Source organism: Marmota marmota, unplaced genomic scaffold (genome assembly GCF_001458135.2).
Source record: "Marmota marmota marmota unplaced genomic scaffold, marMar, whole genome shotgun sequence".
Classification (NCBI taxonomy): domain Eukaryota; kingdom Metazoa; phylum Chordata; class Mammalia; order Rodentia; family Sciuridae; genus Marmota; species Marmota marmota.
The window spans coordinates 581858-604819 of record NW_025999929.1 but is presented as its reverse complement, the minus strand read 5'-3'; the positions used below and the strand labels follow the sequence as shown (position 1 = coordinate 604819).

Sequence of the window (22962 nt, the reverse complement as noted above, 5' to 3'; positions counted from 1 at the left end):
TAAAAAAGAAAAAGAAAACCAACCTCAATTTTAGCATTTCCCAAACTTGACTTGAAAAGAAGTTGGGGAGAGCTGTGACTATTTGGCTCTTGAGAGTGTATGAAACTCATCCCCAGGATTCTAGTTGTGTGTCCTTTTTTTAGAGCTGTAGTGGCTGTAACATGGTGTTGTAAACATGCATTAACTATTGTATACAATGTGGTTTGGGTAATATCATTATGTTAGGCAGCTGCTATCTAGTGATTTTCCAGAATCTGTTAAAATGAGATACCTAAAGCAAGTTGTTAGGTCTCTCTCTGTAGTCCTAATTTTGCTATAAATGTAAACATACGTTTTAGGGTTACCTTAATCTTCCTGAGTATCCTAAAGTTTAATTTTTTAGTATCATTTGTTTTTCCTATTCCTGGGATAGATTGTACTGTGGTGGGGGCACTCCTTCCATCCTTCTCCGACCCTCGCAAGTCCCAGGAATGGGAAAGCACAGATTAAAAATCACTTTTAAGATCTACTGTCTCAAGTGTCTGGACCAAGAAAGGGACTAATAAGGTCACTTTGAAATAAGAGAAAGTAACATGCTTGAAATTTCAAGACACCTTGGAATTACAGGACTAGATTTTCTAGATTACAGGAGTTCCTGGGACAATTAAATATTTTTTTTTGTGTGTGTATTATGGATAGATCAGTTGGTAGGTCTGAGTATGAGGTTAGTATACAGTGGGAAAGTGACTTTTCTTTTCATGTTACTCTGTGGAAAATTTTTACTGTTCCATGAACCCAACCATAATTGTGGCATTTGGCATGTTGTTGCAACAGCATTGCTATTAATTCTTGGGAATTGTGTGTAACTGAGATAGTGATGGTTACAGTCCAAGTTAGCTGGTGTTGACATCATCTCTGGTTGAGGAGAAAGATCTTTTCAGGTCTAGGATCAAAGCTTCTTTTTTGATTTGTAAGGCCAAAGTCATGGTTCTCACGACCATCCGATTCTGTTAAGTTTTGTTTTGTGGTCACACACTGGATACTTAAATCCCTGCCTTAAAATTAGGTATTCTTGGTGTGAGAACGTGGAGTGAGGTGTGAGGTGTGTGTGGGTCAGCATACATGGGGGATATTTATTGGATGTCTGTGGATGTCCTACTGATGGTCTTATCTGTAACAACAGCCCAAAGATGAAGATCCCTCCCCCTTTAAAAATATTTATTTTTTAGTTTAGGTAGACACAATATCTTTATTTTATATTTATGTGGTGCTGAGGATTGAACTCAGTGCCTCACGCATGGTAGGTGAGTACTCTGCCACTGAGCCATAACCCCAGCCCCAGTGCCCTTTTTGTGTAGTAGTTTTGTTTTCTTATTAGTAGCCCTAGGGAAGAAAGACAGTGCATTTTGTGACCTGCTGGTGATTTTTATCTGCTGTACAAATCTTGATTTCACTGTTCTCCTGTATTTTGTTACTGGATGTATCATTTAGTTATTAGAGTCATGAACTACTGTTTTATTGTTAATGCAGTAAAGTTCACAGCAGAATAATATTTATTGAAAAGTTATCTATATAATTTCTTTTTTCATACAAATTAAAATCCTTCATATAAATGCATATATTTCCATATAAATTATAATTTTACAGTTTAGAATTTCTGTCTATAAACTTTTCTGTATACAATATTTTAATTTTATTTTATTATAAGTAGCTTTTCTTCATATTCTTGTTCTCATATTTTTTTAGGGATTAAAATTAATTATTAGTTGCTAATATTTTATTACTTTAAAAATAAGATGAGAAAAATCCAATTTTGAACTCTTTACCCTGTTTGTTCCAAATTCTTTCATTTTCATTGAACAGAAAAGAAGCTTAATTACTTAATGTCTAAACTTCACATATAAGTAAGTAACCTTTTAAAAAAGATTAATTTCCACTTGGATATCTATTCATTTATGAGACCTCAACTCGTGTTTATATTTTTAGAATGATAAGCAAATACTTTAGAATAATTTTCCTTGAAGAAAGAAAGTTTTAACCCTAATCAGATTTCAGATATTCATTTAGCCTCTATTATGTGGTTTGGTGGCAAGAAGAAAATGTATTTTTCTTCATCTTATAGTAGAAATTTAGCAGTCTACATTAAATAGCATGTGGTGAAAACAGTTATCTTGACCAAACAAAGTTTTTATATCAGGCCTTTAAAATCTCAACAGAATTTAAACATTATTTAGATAAAACAATCATGTTACAAAGACGACTTTTAACACGATCAGGCCACCCACAGTGTGGACCAGAGGATATGGCATGCAAGCCACCCAGTGAGACTGAGGTAATTTTTTCATCTTTGCTTAAAGTATAGTCACTAGACCAGATAATGTAGAAACTTTTTACAAGCAGCGATCAAACAGCCAAAAACAGTTTATCCTTTCTCTCCCCTTTCCTTGTGGCTAATTAAAAATAATTCACAAGTTGCAAAATTTAAACAATTTTTTGTACTTGCAAATTTTGCTTTAGATAAAGCAGCTCTTTCATTACAGTGACCCATATAATTTGACATCTTTTAGGAAAAAAATTATGAAATATTCTTGTATAACTTTATAAGAATTAGCTGATTTAAGAAATATTTATACTATGTTAAAGTTTGTCATTTTAAATTGTGTATATAATTTTCTGTGTCTGCTACATAAGGAGATAATTCTATCAAGAAATAGGATTAGTTTTAAAATTACTTCTTTTGAACAACTTTTCTGAAAATGATTTTCCTTGTTTTGTTTATCGCCCCATATGTAGATGCTGAATCCATAGAATTTCAGTAGTGTGCATGTATATCTGCACACATCTGTATGTTTGTTTTACTTTTTTTGTCTGAAGTAATGATATAACTTAAGGGCCATAATTGCAATAACATTTAAAAGAGTAACTAAAATAAATACAGGTTCATGTGGGAGAATTTATTTGGGCATGGAAAGTATAGTTGTTTTTAATTGGGTACCATTTTTCACATATGAAAAGACTTAGCAGGCAAAATGGAAATTTTATTTTAGCAAACTATAAAAGATCTCCAATATAGCTAACTTAAAAAAAATAGTTTATTGCATTTAACTGTAAAGTTTCGATAGCTGTCTCAGACTTTGTTTCTAGTGCTCAGTTACACATTTTGTGATTCAAATTAGCTTTTATTTTAAGTTTCTTTTTCTCCTTTAAAAATAGGAGCAAGTAATACTGCGGACACGTTATTTCAAGAAGTGTTAGGTCGAAAGGACAAGGCAGATTCTACTAGGAATGCACTCAATGTACTTCAGCGATTTAAGTTTCTCTTCAATCTTCCTCTGAATATTGAAAGGAATATTCAAAAGGTAGAGAAAATATTTGTGTACTAACAGTTATAAATGTCATAAGTTTTAAAGGTTTGTTAATACATTTTTAATATTAACCAAATGTCTTCATTATGCTTTATTGATGGTCTCCAAAATGTTTCTTTATTTTAAAGGGTGACTATGATGTGGTTATTAATGATTATGAAAAGGCCAAGTCACTCTTTGGGAAAACGGAGGTGCAAGTTTTCAAGAAATGTAAGATTTGTTTATTACTTCTACATCTTCTACTTTCCTTTTACAGGAAGAATGAGGAATGTGTTCTGTAAAGAATGTTACATGCATTTTAGATTTTGTTTATATGGTGTTCTCTTTAAAATGTAAAACAATTACTTCAAAAATAACATGATTTTCTTCCTGAGATGCAGTGAAAATGAGCACTCGTGAAGATGGGTTATTCTTGGACATTCTTTGCTGCTAGTCACAGTGCTCTTAAAACTCTTTCTTATCAGAAAGAAGCAAAGACAGGTATTTTATAGACATAAATCTGCATTTCAATTTTTTTTTCCTTTGGAGAGAACAATCTATATGAATTCTAATTCTTTTTTAGAGCAAACCCAACATCTTTTGAAATTATTTCTAATACTGGATTTACAGAGTATAAGAAAAGCTTAAAATGCCCCATGTTTAAACTCCCATCAATTAGAAATATTATAGGGTTTACTAAAAATGAAATATGTAAGAATTCAGAAATCATAATTTTATTTCTTTTCTGTGGTAAAATTTATATTTACTTAAATGCACAGACCTTACAAGTTATAGGTCATTTATTTCTAACAAAAATACATGCCCACGTACACACTCAAGATGGTGTTTTGATCACTTCCAAAGGTCCCTGTACTTCTTCTTAGTCAAAAGGAACCATCTGCTTTCTGAAATTTGATTTTAAATTTTAATTCTGCGAATCTTGTGTATTCTTTTTAAAAATAGATTATGCTGAAGTAGAAACACGAATAGAAGCTTTACGAGAATTACTTCTGGATAAATTGCTTGAGACACCATCAACCTTACATGACCAAAAACGCTATATAAGGTAAAACTTTTGCAAGAATTCTGAGGAATCACCTTTATCTGTTTTGGTATTGGATGTGTCAGGTAACCCTTAACACTGATTTGGGGGAAATTAGTAGACTGCTGATAAAATGGTAAAAGAGAAGCCAAATAGCAGAAATTTAGGGTTTTTGGTATAGGACACCAAAATTCTTTTGAATACCAATAAATTGGGAGTAGTTACATAGTATTTACTTTTTAAAGCTAGAAAATCCTGCCAGTTTGGCAAAGGAACAGTAGCCCTATTGCTTAGTCACCTCTTCCTCCTGTGGGTTACCTAACTTTGTGGGATGGTGTGGTGCCACACCCTGTGAATACCATAGTTCATGAAGTAGGGGCTCTCTGTATGGTTTAAAGAGAATAATACTGTCTTACGCTGTGTGAGAAATTATTCATGCCATAGGAGTGTCCCATGGCTCAATAGTGAAGAAAGTTCTGGAAAGTTTTGCCCTTGAGTATCTATCTGATTTACAAGCCTTTAATGGTCAATAAGATAAATATTGTTACTAAATAGAAATACTTTTTTAAAAATAGCAATAATATTAAAAGAGGTGGACTTCATAGGATATGAAGAGTCTTCAGGAAGAAGCAGTATCTCATGATGGAACTAGCTGTTCATTATAGTTAACTATAGGCATATATGCATTTGGCTGTGATTATCATGTGATCATTGAAAATACTCTGCAGGCATAGCAGAAGGATCTGTTCTAAAAGCTTCTGTGTGTGCAGTTGTGGAGGGTCCAAGAGTTTACACTCAGACCTTGTCCTGATGATGAGGGAAACTGGGAGCACGAGCCACTGCATTGGTACACACTAGTTTTGTCTAGTTGGAAGGTGAGGAGAGGCTTGGGGAATAGGACAGAATGAGCAGTAAAGTCAGTTGCTGCCACTGCAGAAAGTGTACCCTGTGCCTGAGCACTGCCCTGGGTGCATTCTGTGTTTCCTCTCTTAGCAAAGGGTACTTGCATTGTGCCTGTTACACAGGTGAAGAAAGCAAAGCTTGCCCAGCACACACAGCTAGTAGGATTACTTCTACTGTTGGTCTGGTTCAAAGCCTATCCTGGCTTTTCTCCGTGTTGTCTCCTTAAGGAAAGAATGTCTACAGCAGACTTTTCTGGCTCATAGAACTGTATAAATTTAAAGCTGGAAATAAACTACATGTTAGTTATCCAATTGTTTTATTTTCTACATATAAAAAATAATTTTGGTAAGGTGGAGTGTGTTGTCCAGGACACATTGATGAGGAACAGGTGCCCCGATTCTTCCTTGCCCTGTTCCCCTCTGCTACTTTACAGATTTTTCTCTATAGATTCACCTAGCAGTTCATTTGTTATGTTAAATTTGCCTGCAGTAATATGTGAGACTTTACTGAGTATAAAATTTCTTTATAGGTAAATTACTGTCTGTATGGATAATGGCCAGTTCATATGATCAGGTTTTTTATTCCTGAACATCATTTAAAAGATGGTAGGGTCAGAAGAGATGTCTTTAGATGGCCTATTTTGCTGCTTTCTTCCCCTTTCATTTTAAAGGAAAAACAACAAGGATGTCAACAATGGTTGAGTTGTTTTCATCATTATTTTATTTCTGATGCTTTGAGAAGACACTAAGCAATTTGATTACTTTTTTCTAATTAAAATTTTAGCCATTAATAAGTAGAAAATAAGATCAGAACCAGATCAAGTATCTGTTGGGTTTTAAAAACTATGGTGATAGACACTGAGAGCACAAGGTGGGAATGGAAACAGCTTTATTATTAACAAAAATAACAGAGTGTTAGTATTCTGTGATCCATTTTATGCATAGTAGAAGTGAAAATCAGATTACTTGCTGTGGTGTTTTACTCTTTATTCATTATTTTATCAAATGTAAATCTTCATGATTAGTTTTACTTCTCATTCTGTCTTGATCTGGTAGAGAACTTGTTAACTTTAACAAGAACCAAGCTCCATTTACTCCTTTCCATCTAAGTGTGACCCTGTTTCTGATAATTTGTAAAAATCGGAATATAGAATTTAAAATTTTTACTCTTAAATGTGAAAATTATTAAGCCTATGTCCATCATTTTTGGAATGTTTTCCCTCAAAAGCCTTCATAAAAAATATTCTTTAATGTGTAGTTTTAAACATCATAATTCTAAACAAAGATCTTTATAAGGAAACTATTAGTTTTAAGCTTCATACTAAAAGAAGAAACTTATTGGAAGAGGATGGAATAAGCTGAATTGAACTGAACTGATCTGAGTTTTGCAGAAATATTTGGAGGCATAGCAAACCTATTTAGTAAGCTTGTTGAAATCAGTTACTCCCAGCAAGAAAGAAGCGCGTGTTCTTTGGGAAGAGTAGACACAATATATTATTTGTTATATTTGCATTACAGATAATAAAATAGGAAAGTCTTGTGTGAGAGGAAGAATCAGATTGGTTTTTGAAAGCTTTGGAAGGAATTCCCTATGCTAAGCTAAATTTAATTTGTTAGATTATTAGGAGATTATTCTCAGATAAAGAGACTTAGGTGATGTCTTTTTATTTTAATATATATATTTTTAGTTGTAGATTGACAAATACCTTTATTTTGTTTTGTTTTATTTTTATGTGGTGCTGAGGACCAAACCCAGGGCCCCTCACGTGCTGGCAAGTGCTCAACCACTGAGCCACAACCTCAGCTCTTAGGTGGTATCTTAATATTAGTAAAATTCTTCCTTTTAATTGACTTGTGTCTTTGTCAACTCTGACACATCGCCTGTTTGAAACCTACCCACAGTCATCAGGAGGAGAAGGGCAGGAAGCCTGTCAAGTGCAGTGTGATCCATGCTGTGAAATGGCCCTCTGTAGATGATCAAATGCCTAGACATTCTCAGAAACAGGAATCCAATAGCTAGTGGAGGTTGGGGTTGTTGTGGATAGTTTCTCAATATGATGTCATGTTTCTTCTCAACATCTTCTTTGCTAACTTATTATGAAATTGATTTGTTTCTCCTCTAATTAGCTGCTAATTGAGATGTCTGAGTAATGAGTACTGGCTACTGAAAAAATTGGGAGGGAGCATCAGGCATGAGTGATTGAGATTTGGCTAGAGGTCACAGCTTGTAGTTATTAATGAATATTTATCATTGACCAAAAATCTTTAACCACAAGACAAAGGATAGCCTATTATTTAAGAATAATTTTAAGACAATAAATTTATTCGAATATGCTTTTTGATTTGATTTAATTGGTTTTTAACTTGTTGTATTCATACATTTTGTGAAGTATGAATGCCTTATCTTGAATACTATTTGATAGAAATTTTTTAACTGTAATATATTTAAAGTGTCTATATGGATTTGCGTATTTTATACACAGAGACATAAAATATTTTAAAAACTTTTAAAATAAGAAACTATCCATATATATTCTAGAGAAACACTTTCTCAGTGATGAATTAGTTTGTTACCAAATTGCTTCATGTTGAGAAAGCAGTCTTGTTTTAGCTCTTAATAAGCTGTGTTACACTGCCATCTGGTGGCTGTAACAGTTGCAGTTCTTTAACCAGTGTTCTTGGCTTGCCCCGGGTCTTTCATGTAATGATTTCAAACAGAGTAGGCGTAGTCTGAGAACTAAATGTAGATTATTAGATGTAAAGGAAAAGCCTCACCATGTCAATAGGATCACTTTGTCTTTGTCAAGTTGTCTTTGTCTTTTTAGTTATCTTTATACAAAGAGCCAATTAAAAATTACAGTTTTGTTATTATTGCATGAAAAGAAATTTTATCTTGTTTGCAAATTAGATACTTAATATAATATTGACAAATGCTTTACTCATTAATACAATTTTAGTTTTTCTTTAAAAAAAAAGGTACTGATTTTAAAATATGCTTGATTTTCTTTTTGCGCTCACTTATAACAGAAAAAGCCGTGGGCTTGCTTTTTTTTTAAGGTATCTGTCTGACCTTCATGCTCCTGGTGACCCTGCCTGGCAATGCATTGGAGCCCAGCACAAGTGGATCCTTCAGCTCATGCACAACTGCAAGGAAGGCTATGTGAAAGACCTGAAAGGCAAGGGTTTCTTTTCTGATGTATATGCTATTTCTTTATATCACTTTAATATTCTTTGGGAATGCTTAATGATTAAGGGAATGATTACCTATTTTTCTTGGTATCTGTACCTGTCCCGTTGTTGTTGCTATTGTTAACCCCTCTCCGCTTTTTAACATTGTACTTACAAGCTGGAAACAGAGGGAAGGGTGAAAACTTTTTTAATATGTTTGCTTTTGTGACCAGTTAACAGGATTGACAAGAGTTTGTTGTAAGGAACATTTAAAATTTCATTGGAGTCAGCATGATGCTCTAGAAATGACAGTAATTCTTGATAAATGTTAGTCTTGCTAATTGTTTCATCAGATATATGCTGATCTATACTGCATACCAGACAAATTCCAATTACTAAATAGATAGTGATGAATAAGACCCAAGCCATGCCTCATTGAATTCACAGGAGGGAAAAGTCATTAAACCTGTAACAATAAAAACATTGAGACAAATGATAAAAAGGAAAACAAAAGGTATTCTGTGGGGGAGTAACTGAGGAAAGTGCTTTAGATGACTGGTTTGGGAAAGTATCTCTGGAATGCTTCATTTTAGCTAAGAATTGGAAGTGGCTTATCAGGCAGACTCCACCCAGCCTGAGAAAGGGAACCACTTGAGCAAAGGCCCTCAGGTGAGTTTGAAGAGACAAGTTAAACCTGCATGAAATTGTTTTCATGAAGGTTTATTGACTTATTTGTATAATCCTGGCATTCAACAAATATTAATATATTGAATGTCTACCATGCTCCCAGATACTGTGGGTGGCCAGTATAACTGACAAGGGGCTGATTCATACAGGTTTATAACATCATGGAAGAGACATTCTGGTTGGCTATAAGGATACTGTGTACTATGTCATATTTTAAGATTGGGGTAGTGTTTAATGCTGTCATAGCACTTAGGAACAGAACCTAATTTAGGGTTTTGGGGTCAGGGAAATAATATTCTAAGATATGAAAGAAATTCATTGACTCTGAGGTCTAAAGGCTACCTGTGTTGATGATTTCAAGTAGAAGAAGAAAGAGTTAAAGATCATTCCAGGAAGAGTACTAGGTTTGGAGCAAGGGAAAGCCACTGAATTTTGTATGCCTGGAGCAAGAAAGTGATTAGAATTGGAGGAACTGAGACTGGAATTAGGACACACCAGATAATGGACTTTGTTAGCTGCTTTGAGTGGTTTGGCAGTAGGGAGACATTGAAAGACTTTAAAAGGTGAAAGACATGATTAAACTTATTTTTAAAGAGAGGATGACTCTGGCTTTCATATACAGAATCAATGAGAGGGAATAAGCCCCAAGCAGGGAAGCTGGTTAGAAGCTAGTATGATAATTCTGGCATCTGACCTAGCATGGAGGTGTTGGAAATGTGAAGTGTGTAGATTACAGGGCTATTTAGAAAGTAGATAGATATGACTAGGTACTGGAAGAATGAGGAAGAGGAGGAGGGGATGAAGGATGACTCTCAGGCATCTGATTGTGGTAATTTACTAGTATGATGGTATTATTGAGTTAAGGGACTTAGAGGAAAAATGTGATTTTTTCCCTCCTTTCATTTGGATAGGTGGATTTGGAATTGTTTGACATGCAAGTAGAGATACCCAGAAGGTATTTGTACTTAAAGGAGCCAGAGATTTGGGTATGGTTGCACATGGATGATTCTTAGGAGTTGATGCACTCATTCAAAAAGATAAAAGAGAAGAAAACCAAGAATGGAATCCTGAGGAGCTAGTAGAAGAGAAACCTGGACAGGAGATGATGACAGGTTGGTTATCAGGACAAGACGGAAAAAGGAAGGCCTACAGCCACAAAACCAAAAGGAGGGAGTTATTGAAGTTTTTAAATTGAAGTGGAAAGTAAGAGTGAAATGTCCTCTAGATTGGGCACCAAGGCTGCTGTTGGTGACCTTGGCAAATGTATTGTCAGTGGCCTGAACTCCTGAGTAGATGACGTAAAATGAGGAGTTGTAGTGATCATCAGGTCCCAGAAGAGTTAGGTGAAATGACATGAGAACAATCCTGGCCCAGAAAGATGATAACAGTTGTTGCCTATATTTATTTATAGCATAATTTTGTCATGAATTGTTTGGCTTGGATTTGAGTACTTACCAGTTTTGATTCTTGTTCTTTTTTATGTTTGATATTTCAAAAAACACGAATATCTCTCTGTTGATGCCATATCAATATTTCTATTGATATCATTAATTATTTTACATTTGTAGCAAGGGAAAATGATAGCAAATAAGACACAGAGACCTTAGTCTTTGGGAATACTTAAGATTGTCTTAACATACTAATTTCTCTGTTGATTTAACTAGTAATTTTTTAGTCTACTTGTTTAGTGGGCTTTCAATCTTGACTACACATCAGAATTCCTAGATTTCCAGAATCCGACACCCATCAATTCCATACCAATTGTATTAGATTCTGGAGGTGAGACCAGGTGGCAGTATTTTTCAAGCTTCCAGGTGAGTCAGCTGCAGCCAGGGTTGATCATTGGTGCATTTACTGTTTGTTGTTCTGGGGGCTAGAAGTGCTGTGGTGAGAAGGCTTCTTAGATCTTGGAGTTTGGTGGGATAGATGTATGATTTTTGAAATCATATAAGTATGTGTTTAATTATAATTGTAAAAAGGATTATGAAGTGTAGAGTGCAGAATTTTATGAAATCATATTACAAGGATACACAGACTGGCTTGGGTAAAGTACAAAGAAGTGTCCTAGAGAAGGTGATACCTCAGTTGAACCCAAATGATGACTGTCTGCTATCTAGATTGGTGTGGGGAACTATTACAGACTTGTAATACATCTCAGTAAATGCTATCCTTCTCCATCAAAGTTGGTGGTAAATATGGTGGCCATGTTCAAAGGATACACACAAAATATGTGGTCTGACAAAAAAATTTTCCTACTTACGCATATAGGAAACAATCTGAACTCAAAATTTGGTATGAAAATATCAGAATTTCTGGGATCTGATTTTATTCTATAAATTTCATGATAATACAGGATAGATTTCCCAAATGAATTAGTAAATTTTTGTTATACTTTAATTTTCTTCAGATGTTCATGTGCAACAGTGCCCTTTTTCATTGTCAGTAAATGCTACTAATAGAAATAATTTAGGTAATCCTAATATATAAGAACCTTTTAATTGGAAGAGTAGTATGATCTTTTGTGTTCAGGTCAGAAGTAATTTAATTGTTTCATTTTAGAGAATCTCAAAACTCTCCTTGTATATGTTTTGCATGGTGCTGAGAACTGGGTTCAGGGCCTTGCACATGCTAGGTAAGTGCTGTACTGCTGGCCCATACCCCTAGCCTCCCAAGCATATTTAAAAGCAAGAAAGACAATAGAATAATTTTCCATGAACCCACCATAACTTCAATAGTTGTGAGCTCTCCCATTTTGGATTATGTTGAAGTGGGTTACATCATTTCATTCATAGCTAATTCAATGTACTTTTCAGAGATAAGGAGTCTTTTAAAAATTATCATCGTACTTGAAATATCAATAATTTATTATCAAATATTCATTTAATTTTTAAACTCATAAACAGTTTAATTTCACCTCTATCATTTTTTTGTAAATTTTTAATTTGTTGTTCTTACTTATACATGACGGTAGAATGTATTTTGACATATATACATATATAGATTATAATTTCCCATTCTTGTGGTTGTACATGATGTGGAGTTACACGGGTCATGTATTTATATATGAACATACGAAAGGTATGTCCTATTCATCTTTCCTACTCCTATGCCCTCTTCCTTCCCCCTATTTCCCCCTGTCCAATCTGGTGAACCTCCACTTTTCCCTCCCCCCTGACTTTTGTGAGTCAACATCCATATATCAGAGAGAATATTTGGCCTTTGTATTTTGGGGATTAGCTTATTTTGCTTAGCATGAATAGCCTCCAGTTCTGTTTATTTACCAGCAAATGCAATAATTTTATACTTCTTTATGGCTGGGTAATATTCCATTGTGTACATGTACCACATTTTCTTTATCCATTCATCAATTGAAGGGCACCTAAGTTGGTTCCATAGCTTAGCTATTGTGAATTGAGCTGCTATGAATATTGATGTAGCTGTGTCACTGTAGTATGCTGATTTTAAATCCTTTGAGTATATGCTGAGGAGTGGGATAACTGGGTCAAATGGTGGTTCCATTCCAAGTTTTCTGAGGAATCTCCATACTGCTTTCCAGAATTGCACCAATTAGCACAAGCGGTGTATGAGTGTACCTTTTGCCTCACATCCTTGCCAATATTTATTGTTACTTATGTACTCGATAACTTCCATTCCAACTGGAATGAGATGAAATCTCCATGTAGTCTTAATTTGCATTTCTCTAAATTGTTTGTGATGTTGAACATTTTTTTCATATATTTTTCTTGATCATTCGTATTTCTTCTTCTGTGGAGTGTCTGTTCAGTTCCTTTGCCTGTTTATTGATTGGGTTATTGTTTTTTTTTTTTTTCACCTCTATCTTTTCAAGTATATTGATACCATCACTTTTTGACTGATACTTGTGCAAAGCCAAATGATGAATGTGCCATAGATGTAGGTAAACTGTGTTTCCTAGAATGGAAGAAGAATCAGTCAGTGTTAAAATATGTTTTGGCTTTGGCCAGTTTGTACTTAGATGCTTTTCTCTGTCATCATTAATATATGTATATATTGTTGGATACATGTTATCTCTTCAATATACACTTAACCTACATTTGTGTAGGTAATATAATTATGTTTGCTGTATGTATGGTTGTGTTTACATAAATTTTAGACTTAATTATAAATTTGCTGGGAATGAACATAATTTTTCTTTCATATAATCTATAACTGTTATATAGTTATTTTAATAGATATTTTATGATTACTCTAATTATATATAATGTAAATATAAGGCAATATATAGAAAGATCCACAAAATATCATTTGGACTTTCCATCAGAAGAAACTGGAGAAATTGTCTGGTTCAATAGATGACTATAAATCCCTTTCATGTGATGAAGGTATCCCTGAGAAGCCAGGTGACAGACCCAAGTTGTCTGTGTTTTGAGTGAGGGCAGAACTAGCAAGTGAGTGTGCAGATTTCTTCCCTTTCTACCAGACTGTACTCATTTCCCCAGGCCAGAAGACACAATACTTCTCTGTGTTACATTGTTGGAGCATATTTTATCATACAGAATTCTGAATATGATGTCAAAGCAAATTGGCATTTTTCTGGCAGGTAAGGCAAATTGATGTTTGGTAAATCATAAAGAGCTACTATGCCTGAAACTATCCAAGCTAGATGAGCTGTTTCTAATTTCTATTACTTTTGATGTTATTTTGCTTATATTTAGATAAACCCTATTGAAAAAATTTTATGTAAACATAATTAGTAACCTCTAAAATTATATATCAAGTATAAATAAATGCTTCAGTAGTCAACATGTTGAGAAAATGGAGGTGAATGAGAAAATATCCAGTGACTAGAAGTCATCCTGGGAAATATTAAAGATATGTTTGGGAAGGCCTACTATCTTCCCAGCAGAGCTGAAAGATTTATGGGGACAGGGATGGAAAAAGGTAGGGCCAGCATCTCCCAGTTGATGTCACTTTTGTACTTTTGTGACTTGGTCTGATCCTCACTGCCTAGTGACAGGGTGTTTACTTATTTGCTTGGCAGTTGCTGGTTTCTTTGAACTGACTATAACTGTACACTGAAGTCTCAAGCATTTTGAAAAGGTGATTCATATTCTGCCAGGAATTGCTTAGGAGTGTCCCTAAAAAAGACAGTGCCTGCATTTCATCTAGTACTTTGTTGTAAAGCTATGTTGATTTTATTAGGTTATTGTCAGGAATATACTTTGAAAATGAAAGCCTGTTGCCTTCTAAAGAAAGTACATCTTAAGTTCTATCATAATAACTGTTCTTAGACTATTAAAACTGAAGAAAAGAAATAGGTGTAATTGCTTAAGTAAACCCATAGGTAGAAAATGGTAAAAAACTGAGACAATTTTGTGAAATAAAACTCAATTTTAAATGGATTAATTTTAAGTGTTTCCAGCAGGAAAAGAATTCTTGGTGTATTTTTAAGTAAAGCTGGTCTTTATGTATGAATCTAAGAAATTCTAATTTACATATAAATATTTTTTAAAAAGTCTTTGCATGTGGGTTTGGGAGAAATGTTAATTGTATTTAGTCTTGTGGTCTTCAGAGAAAATTTAATGAGCAAAGATGATGATAGATTTTCAGAGACCACAGCCCTACATACAAAGCTGCCTTTTTGTAAGAAAGACTCTCTTGTAGATGAAGCATTTGGCATCAGAGGTGGCCGTAAGGTGGATATTCCTATGAGTACTGCATTAGACCCTTCTCCGGATTCCAGTTTTTATAGTAATAATATACACGGACCCTAGCAGATGGTGCTCTTCAGGTTACAGTCTGGGAAAGCAGAGCAGGAGGTTGTCCCTGCATCTTCAACACACCTGGCCATCATCCCCAGATATCCCTTTCTCCTCTTCTGGGGCCTGACAACTGTAGCCCAAATGTGATCTTCTGATTTTTCTACTGGAGAAAAAGATGGGGGGAACAAAACTAGTCAAAAGAAACAAGAACAAAGATAAAACCCTGTTTGAAAGCTTAAATGTTGATGGAAGACTTTGACTTCTGTTTTTTTCCAGCCTCAACAGGGTAACCATTTTGCTTCTGGTCCCCTGCATTCAAAGCAGCCTTGTGCCCTGAATCATTATACACCTTAAACTTAACCACTTTATGAGAAGTGTCAATTATCTCTTGAAATTCCTGTGAAATAGGTCCAAAATTAGAGTAAGTCTTCAGGTTTCCTGCCAGGAAAAGCCCTTTGGTTAACCCCCTACTGGCGTTCTAAACAGGATTTTTAAAGGTGGCCTTCAAAGGTATTTTTTTTCTTTGTTCTGAAAGTGAATTTGAGCTTAACTCTTCAGATATAGGCTGGCTATGTCTTAATAACTTGAGGAAAAAGTCATCAGCCTTCTCATAGAGTAATTCCCTTCTTTCAGAAATATGCTTAATTAAGATTTCCCAAAAGGCATCTTAGAATTGGGTCCCAATAGAGGGAACATTTAGAATAGGAGCCCATAGCTTAAGTAGGCAATGAATTCTTAAAAATAACCTCATAACAGAAGGAAATACATTTATACAATGCTCAGTTTCTCTTTGATTTCAAACATTCAACAGATTGTTAAATACTTGCTGAAAGAAATAAAAATGTTTATGTTTTCTCAAGGACCTTATGATACAAAAAGCCCATATTTTCAACTGAAGCTCATAAAATATATGTGTAAGTTATATTATTGTAATTTGCCTATGATTTTGTTAATTTACACAGTAAAACTGAACTGTATTTTTTCTTGATACTTAAAAAATAAAGCTGTGATCTGTATGTACATGTTATATATATTATGTATGTATGTACATGTACATTTTTTAATAAGTGGGATTTACACATATAATTCTGGTATTGCCCTAATGCAGGGTTAGGGAGACTTTCTATATGCTGGATTAAACTGCAGCCTCCATTAGGAAACTGTCAGTAGTAGAATTTTCTGTGGAACTATAAAAATATTTCCATAGTCAAAAAGACAGTCAAAGGGTGTTGTTATACATATATTAAATTAATATAATTATAATTTTTAAAAGCTGATATAATGAGGTTGTAGATATTTAAGTTTCTGTTATGTAGTTTAATTTCTGGAGATTTAAAAAGTAGTTTCTCTCCTGAGTGTTTATTACTAAATGAACCTGGAATGATAAACTTCAGTTACAACAACAACAACAACAACAAAAAAGGAAAGGCAGAATTATAGTAAGTACTGATGGGGGATATTAGTTTGATTTCCATCTGCTACTACTTACAACTAAGTTCTATCCAACATTGAGGACTTCTGGGTTGGACTGACAGTTGATTCACCTATATACTTGTTCTTTTTCATGTTGTGATGACAGTCTTAAAAATTGGCCTCAGAATATGAAAGCTTAGTAGGATTTTATTTACCTGCTTTAAGATTTAGAAGCCATACAGGGAGAAAGTAAATTCAGGGTAGGGAATTAAATAAAGGAAAAGTACCATTTATGAGTGCAATCAAATTGTCTTTTTTTTTAAGCAAAGCAAGAGTCTTGAGTTTCCTGCTTTTTTTTTTTTCCTCAGAGAGAGAGAGAGAGAGAGAAGAAAAAAAGTTGATATTTAATATACCATGAATTAGGTTTGGAATGCATACCATCAGAAATTGTCACTCTTATAGTAAGTAGTACAAGTCTGCATAAATGGTTCTAATTGCCAAAATGCAGATCAGCAGTTTTTTTTTTAACATAATGATTGTAGATTGTTTAGAAATCTAATTTGAAAAGAAAGTTTTATTCTCCAGTTTCAAATTATGACTAATGATACTAGTAATTTAGGTACTTTTTTTTCCCTAAAGTCAATAACCTAGGATTAAGAACTTGATTTACTTTTGGAATAGCATTTCGGATCCTGTATGGTAAAATAACAGCTGTTGAATATCATAGGAGAGAATTGGATTACGGACTCTGTATCTTCTGCTTTATAATAGATTCTATTCACCTTACAATAAGCAATCTCTTTTTTTAGATCAGACAGGCCAAAAAAGGCGATGTCAAAGGACCTTTTCAGTGGGTTATCCTAGCAGCTGGTTCTTTTCTACAACCTTGGCTTACTGTACATCTGGAGGAAGACTTCTTGCAGCTGGGAGCCATTTCATGCCTAACCCGGTCCTCTCTTCTTAGTGGAAAGAAAAGTGTGACATTGAATGTCAAATACACATTGAATTCACACTTGGTAATTTAAAAATATTGATCATTACAAGTATTTTAATTCTATATTCTTTCATTTTTTGTAACAATTTTTTACTTTTATATTCTAGATAATATTTTCTCTATGTAATCTATATATAACTGCCAAAAAGCATAGGAACTTAATAAAAACATAAACATTTTGGTTACTTACCCATTTTACTTATTACAAATATAAGGTTCTTGCTTAACTAACCAGTTAGCTAAAAAGGCTTCTTGAAAGTTCACATAGTTTTGTTTTTAAAGTATATATACTTTTTTGTATATTGTTTTGAGTGGTGTTGAAATGTACATCAGAAATGTGGCCTAGGACCTGCTAAAGACTATCCAAAATGAAGTAGTTAACATGGGTCATAGTTAACTATGACTGCTAAAGACTATCCAAAATGAAGTAGTTAACATGGGTCATGGTTAACTATTGACTCCCTTGGTTTAATTTGGATTAAATGATTTTTTTAAATTGAGAAAATGTCCCTATCAAAATTTTCAATATAGAGAGAATCAGAAGATCAAAGAGAGCATTTTTGTCTGTTGATACAGGTCTAATTTTTAAGGAATTTGTAATTCTGCCTTGATACACCCACCCCCACCCCAGCTTTGGCATTGAAATTCTTCTGTGTGGTGTGCTTGAAAGGAATCCCATCCTGCCTGTCTGTGGAGGCTCCTGGTCTGCATGTTTGGTCAACAAGCAACAGTGGGTGGTCAGGCTGCAGCACAGGACAAGGGCCCGCTGTGCACAGGAAAATGTGTTCAAAGGTGTTCAAGGGCGGTGAGGAAGTCAGCCGCCCTTCTGAGAGTCCCGGGGCTATAGATCAGTCCATTGTGGACTGTGAGAAAACTTGCTATACAGGCATAAAGGATGAGAAAATATAGTAAACTTATTCACCTGGCTGCACATCTGCAGGCTTGCCTTCAGAATGTCTCTTCTGCACTTTATGTTGTATAGACCCCTGTTAAAAAAATATTGACAGTTATTTGCATTTAAAATAGGCAAAACCTTGCACAGCTTGAGCTGAAAGGATTTGAGCAATATGTGATAAGGTTTCCTGAAGTCTTATGGAATGTAGGTATAATAAGCATTTTTCTATAGTCTTCTTAAAGTCCTCCTCAGTTTTTTTTTTTTTTTTGACTGATTGTTGTAGGATTCAGAGTTTTAGTATAAATCCTTGAGTTTGTGAGCTTTGTGGGAGATCTTTCCTCATCTATAGATGAGCATAAAGCTGGACTATTTTTAACCTAGTAGAAATATCATAGTTGCTGGAGAAAAAAATAGCAAATGTTTTAACTTGGTCTTTTATTGATGATTCAGGACCTCACACTTACTGGTAAATATTGTAATATAGTGAAGTGACTGGTATTGTTCTGAAGAAAGTAACTCCTGCAACTTTTAAACAAATTTTCCATTGTTTTTCTCTTGTTAAAGCCAAATTTCTGTACTGGATATTGAACCCAGGGTCTTATGTATGTGAAGCAAGTGCTCTACTATTGGGCTTAAGAATTTCTTTTAACAATGTTGCTATCAGATATTATAGAAACTTATGTAACTGGAGAAATGAGATTGAATTTTTACTGTCAATTATTTCCAAGTATAGTTTGTGTGTGTGTGTGTGTGTTGCTTCATCTCAATTAGGTAAAGCATTTTTTTCTTCCAACTTTTTGTAGATGAGATGTATCATTTATATTGGTAAAATTGTAACTATTGTAATACTAGTTTGTGGAAGTTAAAAGATAAAGCCAGATCTAAGAACTCTTAGAATTTTGTTTGTACCATTTTTCTTATGAATAATACATAGTAGAATTTCTAGAAATGCTTTATAATGATTTTTCACGCCATAGGGTTTGTGCCTACTTGAAATTACTCCAGAGTAGTCTTGACCCTGTAGTTATTTCTCAGATAATTTTGACAGACTGCAGTGTATAATTTTTTATCTTAAGTTTATTCATTTGAGAATACTTATTGGTTACTGTGCTTAGTGTCTTTAAAATTAGCCAAGCTCTAAAATCCATAAAATAATATCACAAAATTCTAATGAAGTACCTTTAATATTTACCTTTAATATTTGTGTGATATAATTTCCTTTTAAGGCATAATTTTCACATTTGCTGTATATGTAGAGGCAAACTTTTTATACTTTTAAGATAAGACCAGTGATGAGTTTCTTAAAGTGTAGGAATAATAAGCAGAATAAACTTTTTTTTCCAATTTTGTTTGTAATGATGATTTAAAATTTTATACTCAAACTTTGAATCACAGGATCAGAATTTTACTGCTCAAGAAGTTTTTACAAAATGCATGGTTTAAGCACTAATGTTTTATAGGTACGTTTTACAGAATAGGCCTGTGACTAAGTGCTATAGAACCCCACACCACCTATATAGTCACGAGACTTCTTCATAGAATTAATCCCTGCCCTACTGTCTTATAGGGAACAATTAGTATTGGCCCAAATGAGGGCATAACATAAACATTTTCATTGAGGGTAAAAGTAATAACTTCCTATTTGACAAAATCTTCTTAAAAGTTTCCATCTGATGGGAAGTAGTTCAGTGATAGAGCACTTGCTTAATATGCATGAGGCACTAGATTCGATCCCTTGCACTAAAGAAAAAGAAAGTTTTGTTTTTCCATTCAGAAAAAAATAGTGGGGAAATTTACTGCCAAGAAAAGAAATTACCCTTCAAAATTCATATATATTTTTAAATTTTTATTTATTTGTTTACATGAGCTCTCATTATTTTTTGCATTACAATTCTTAATACACCTTTTTACCACAATTTATCATATCTCTAGTATTAGTTTGAAAAGGAAAGTCAAACACAGCTTTATAAAAACTTCAGTCTCGGTCACCTACACAAGGTTTTATTGCAAGCAAGCATTCTAATGAAAAATCGAAGTAGTATGGATATAGTTGAACACTAATCCTCAGCTAACTGTCAATGGGAAGAAAATTTAGGTTTTCAGGAAAAATATACAAAATAACATCATTTTTAGTTGCATATGATACTCTCACATATAACTTTATATTGTCTTTACATTTCTCTTAAACACATTGCTAACATATTGTAAGGTAATACAATCAAGATAAAATAGGCTAATTTCTTGTGAAATATTTTATTAAGAAAATTTTTTTGGTATCTGGGATTGAAGTCAACAGCATTTAGCCGCTGAGCCACATCCTATCCCTTTATATATATATTTTTTATTTTAAGACAGGGTCTTTCTAAGTTGCTTAAGCTGGCTTTGAACCTGCAATTCGATCCTCCTGCCTCAGCCTCCAGAGCTGTTGATATTATAGGCATGTACCACCATACCAGGCTCTTATAAAATATCTTAAAGCCTTTGCTGATTTTATATTTTACAAAAATTATGGATTTTTTCCATCTTGTTCTTTTTTAGTAATGCTTACTTATTGTCAAAAACAATTAATATTTGTAATAATTTTGTGAGGTAAAATATCAAGTCATACAGTTTAAAGAAGTGTCATAATCCTCAAGTTTTCCTTTTTGAACACTTAGTAGTAAATAATTTGAAACAAATCATTTAAAATGTTTGCATCTCTTTTTCTGCAAAGCAAAATTCTTTTAATTCCCTGTACAATAATGCATTGTAAGTTGCCCTCCTCCTCCTTTTTAGCAGAGAAAAGGAGCCAAATGTTAGGGAGAGAAATGGCACTTCTAGGTCAGTGCCTACTGCTTGGTTTACAAGGCTTATGTATTTAGGTGCAATGGCGCAGTGCTACTTTCTGGTCACTCAGTGCAAATAGGTCTCACAAATGTGTTCCAGATGCTGATTTGTCCTATAAGGGCATGTGTTGCTGTTATACTTGCTGGTGACGCTAGGCTATCAATTAAGAAATTAGTTTATGTTTAATGTTCTTTGTCTGATATCACAGAAAACTGATGATGTGGTTTCTAATAGAACAAAAGCATATTCTTAACACAGTTTCTATTATTAAAGAAAAAGATAAATCAGTCTTTTAACAGTTTCAAAATTCAAGATTTACTTAAACTACATAAATGATACAATATCAAACCATTTAAATTAAAGTTGTCAAGATATCAGTTATGGGGAAAAGATTTTCTGAGAATCTACTTATGCAGTGATAATTGTATTATTTGTAGAATGTTATATAGCATATTTTTCAGGAAACTAGGAAGCACTTTACTTCTTTGTCATAAATTTATAGTACTGAAACCTGCAAAAGTAACATTTTTAAATTAAAACATTCTCTTATACTTTTTAAAACACAATTTAAAATATAGATAAAAATGGATATAGATGTAATGTGATGCTAAGTTTGAGACCCCTCTTGAGTTTCCTTTTAAAGTGTATCAGAAAATTAATATTTTGATATTAACTTACTGAATTCTACTATTAATAGTAATAACTATATAAACTTCAAAGTAAAATGTCATAAATCATTAAAATCTCAAACTTCCTATTTAACATAGAAAAATTATTTACAAAAATATTGTTTCTTTTTTTTTAAACTCTGCATCACATGTCTTTTTTTGTTTAACATTTTGAATTATATAAGCTTTGTGTTAAATGCAATAGTTTTCCAAATTAGTAATATATTTAACACAGCAGTCCAAAGATAGTCTTCAAAAACTTGCATCCCACTAAAAGAATCTGTCCAAATGATTTAATTTCTATTCTAGGTAACATTTACCTGGTACTGTATTATGTACAGTGGAACATGAGGATAGCATATGCTTGTGAAGTCAGGGTTTCTCTGATCACCCAGTCACTCTGCTTCCTCACTCCTTTAGATTCTCTGCATAGCACTTATACTAGGTTTTTATTATTTATTTACTGGTCTATTTTTTGCCTCCACCTTCCTAAGGTAAAGTCCTTGAGAGCAGGGACTTATCTATCACCTTTTTCCCAGGGCCTTTGATTCCTGGCACACAGGACAAGCTCAATAAATAACTTGTTGAATGTAACTGGATAGCTAGCATTGGTGGCATAAAATCATCACCTTGTTCTCTTATTAAAATAAGGAAATCACCATACTAAAATGATAAATTATTTTTATTTATAAATGTGTTATATCCTTAGCACCTGACCTGAACACAAATCCATAAGTTTTTAAAGCTCTTTTAAGCTATTTAAAACAGGGAATACAGTTTTCAGTGAGTAATTTGAAATTTACCACTCATTAATACATTGAGGGTGTTATTTGTGGAAGGTCAATGACTATTGGAATATGGAGATATAATATTTAGTTATTACCTCTGAGAACACAGTGGTCTGGTTTGGGACTAGGCAATAATACATAACTGTTAATGAACAGAAGGGAGATGTGAAATTGTTAAATTATGTACATTCTGATTGACTTCTGTCAGAGGGCAAAGATAGATAACCCTTTTAGTTGTTACAGTTAGAGGCTGTGCAGTAGCTATAATTTAAGATGAATCTTTAAGGACAAGGGTTTAAATGGATGAAGAGGAAACATGAGTGAGGCCTTTCAAGTGGAGAGGATAGTAAATTAGGCAAGAAAATGTAAGGTGCTTTTTATTTGTTTTGTTTTGGTTTTTCAGTGCTGGGGATTAAACCCAGGGCCTCATGCATGCTAGGAAAAGTACCCATAAATGCTCCAACACTGAGCAAGATCCCTAGCTCCTAAAGTTGTTTTTTTTTTTTTTTTTTTTT

General features: G+C 33.6%; 1 protein-coding gene across 6 annotated transcripts in view; it reads left to right on the top strand.

Annotated features, from left to right (window-relative positions):
* Positions 1-22962, top strand: part of Exoc2 (exocyst complex component 2) — a 203983-nt gene that overhangs the window by 81245 nt on the left and 99776 nt on the right. For all 6 annotated transcript variants that reach the window (XM_015506131.2, XM_048800480.1, XM_048800481.1 and 3 more), the window contains 4 exons: positions 3193-3338; positions 3473-3554; positions 4287-4389; positions 8325-8443. In XM_015506131.2, the coding sequence (XP_015361617.1) occupies positions 3193-3338; positions 3473-3554; positions 4287-4389; positions 8325-8443 (450 nt within the window). The remainder of the gene's footprint in view (positions 1-3192; positions 3339-3472; positions 3555-4286; positions 4390-8324; positions 8444-22962) is intronic.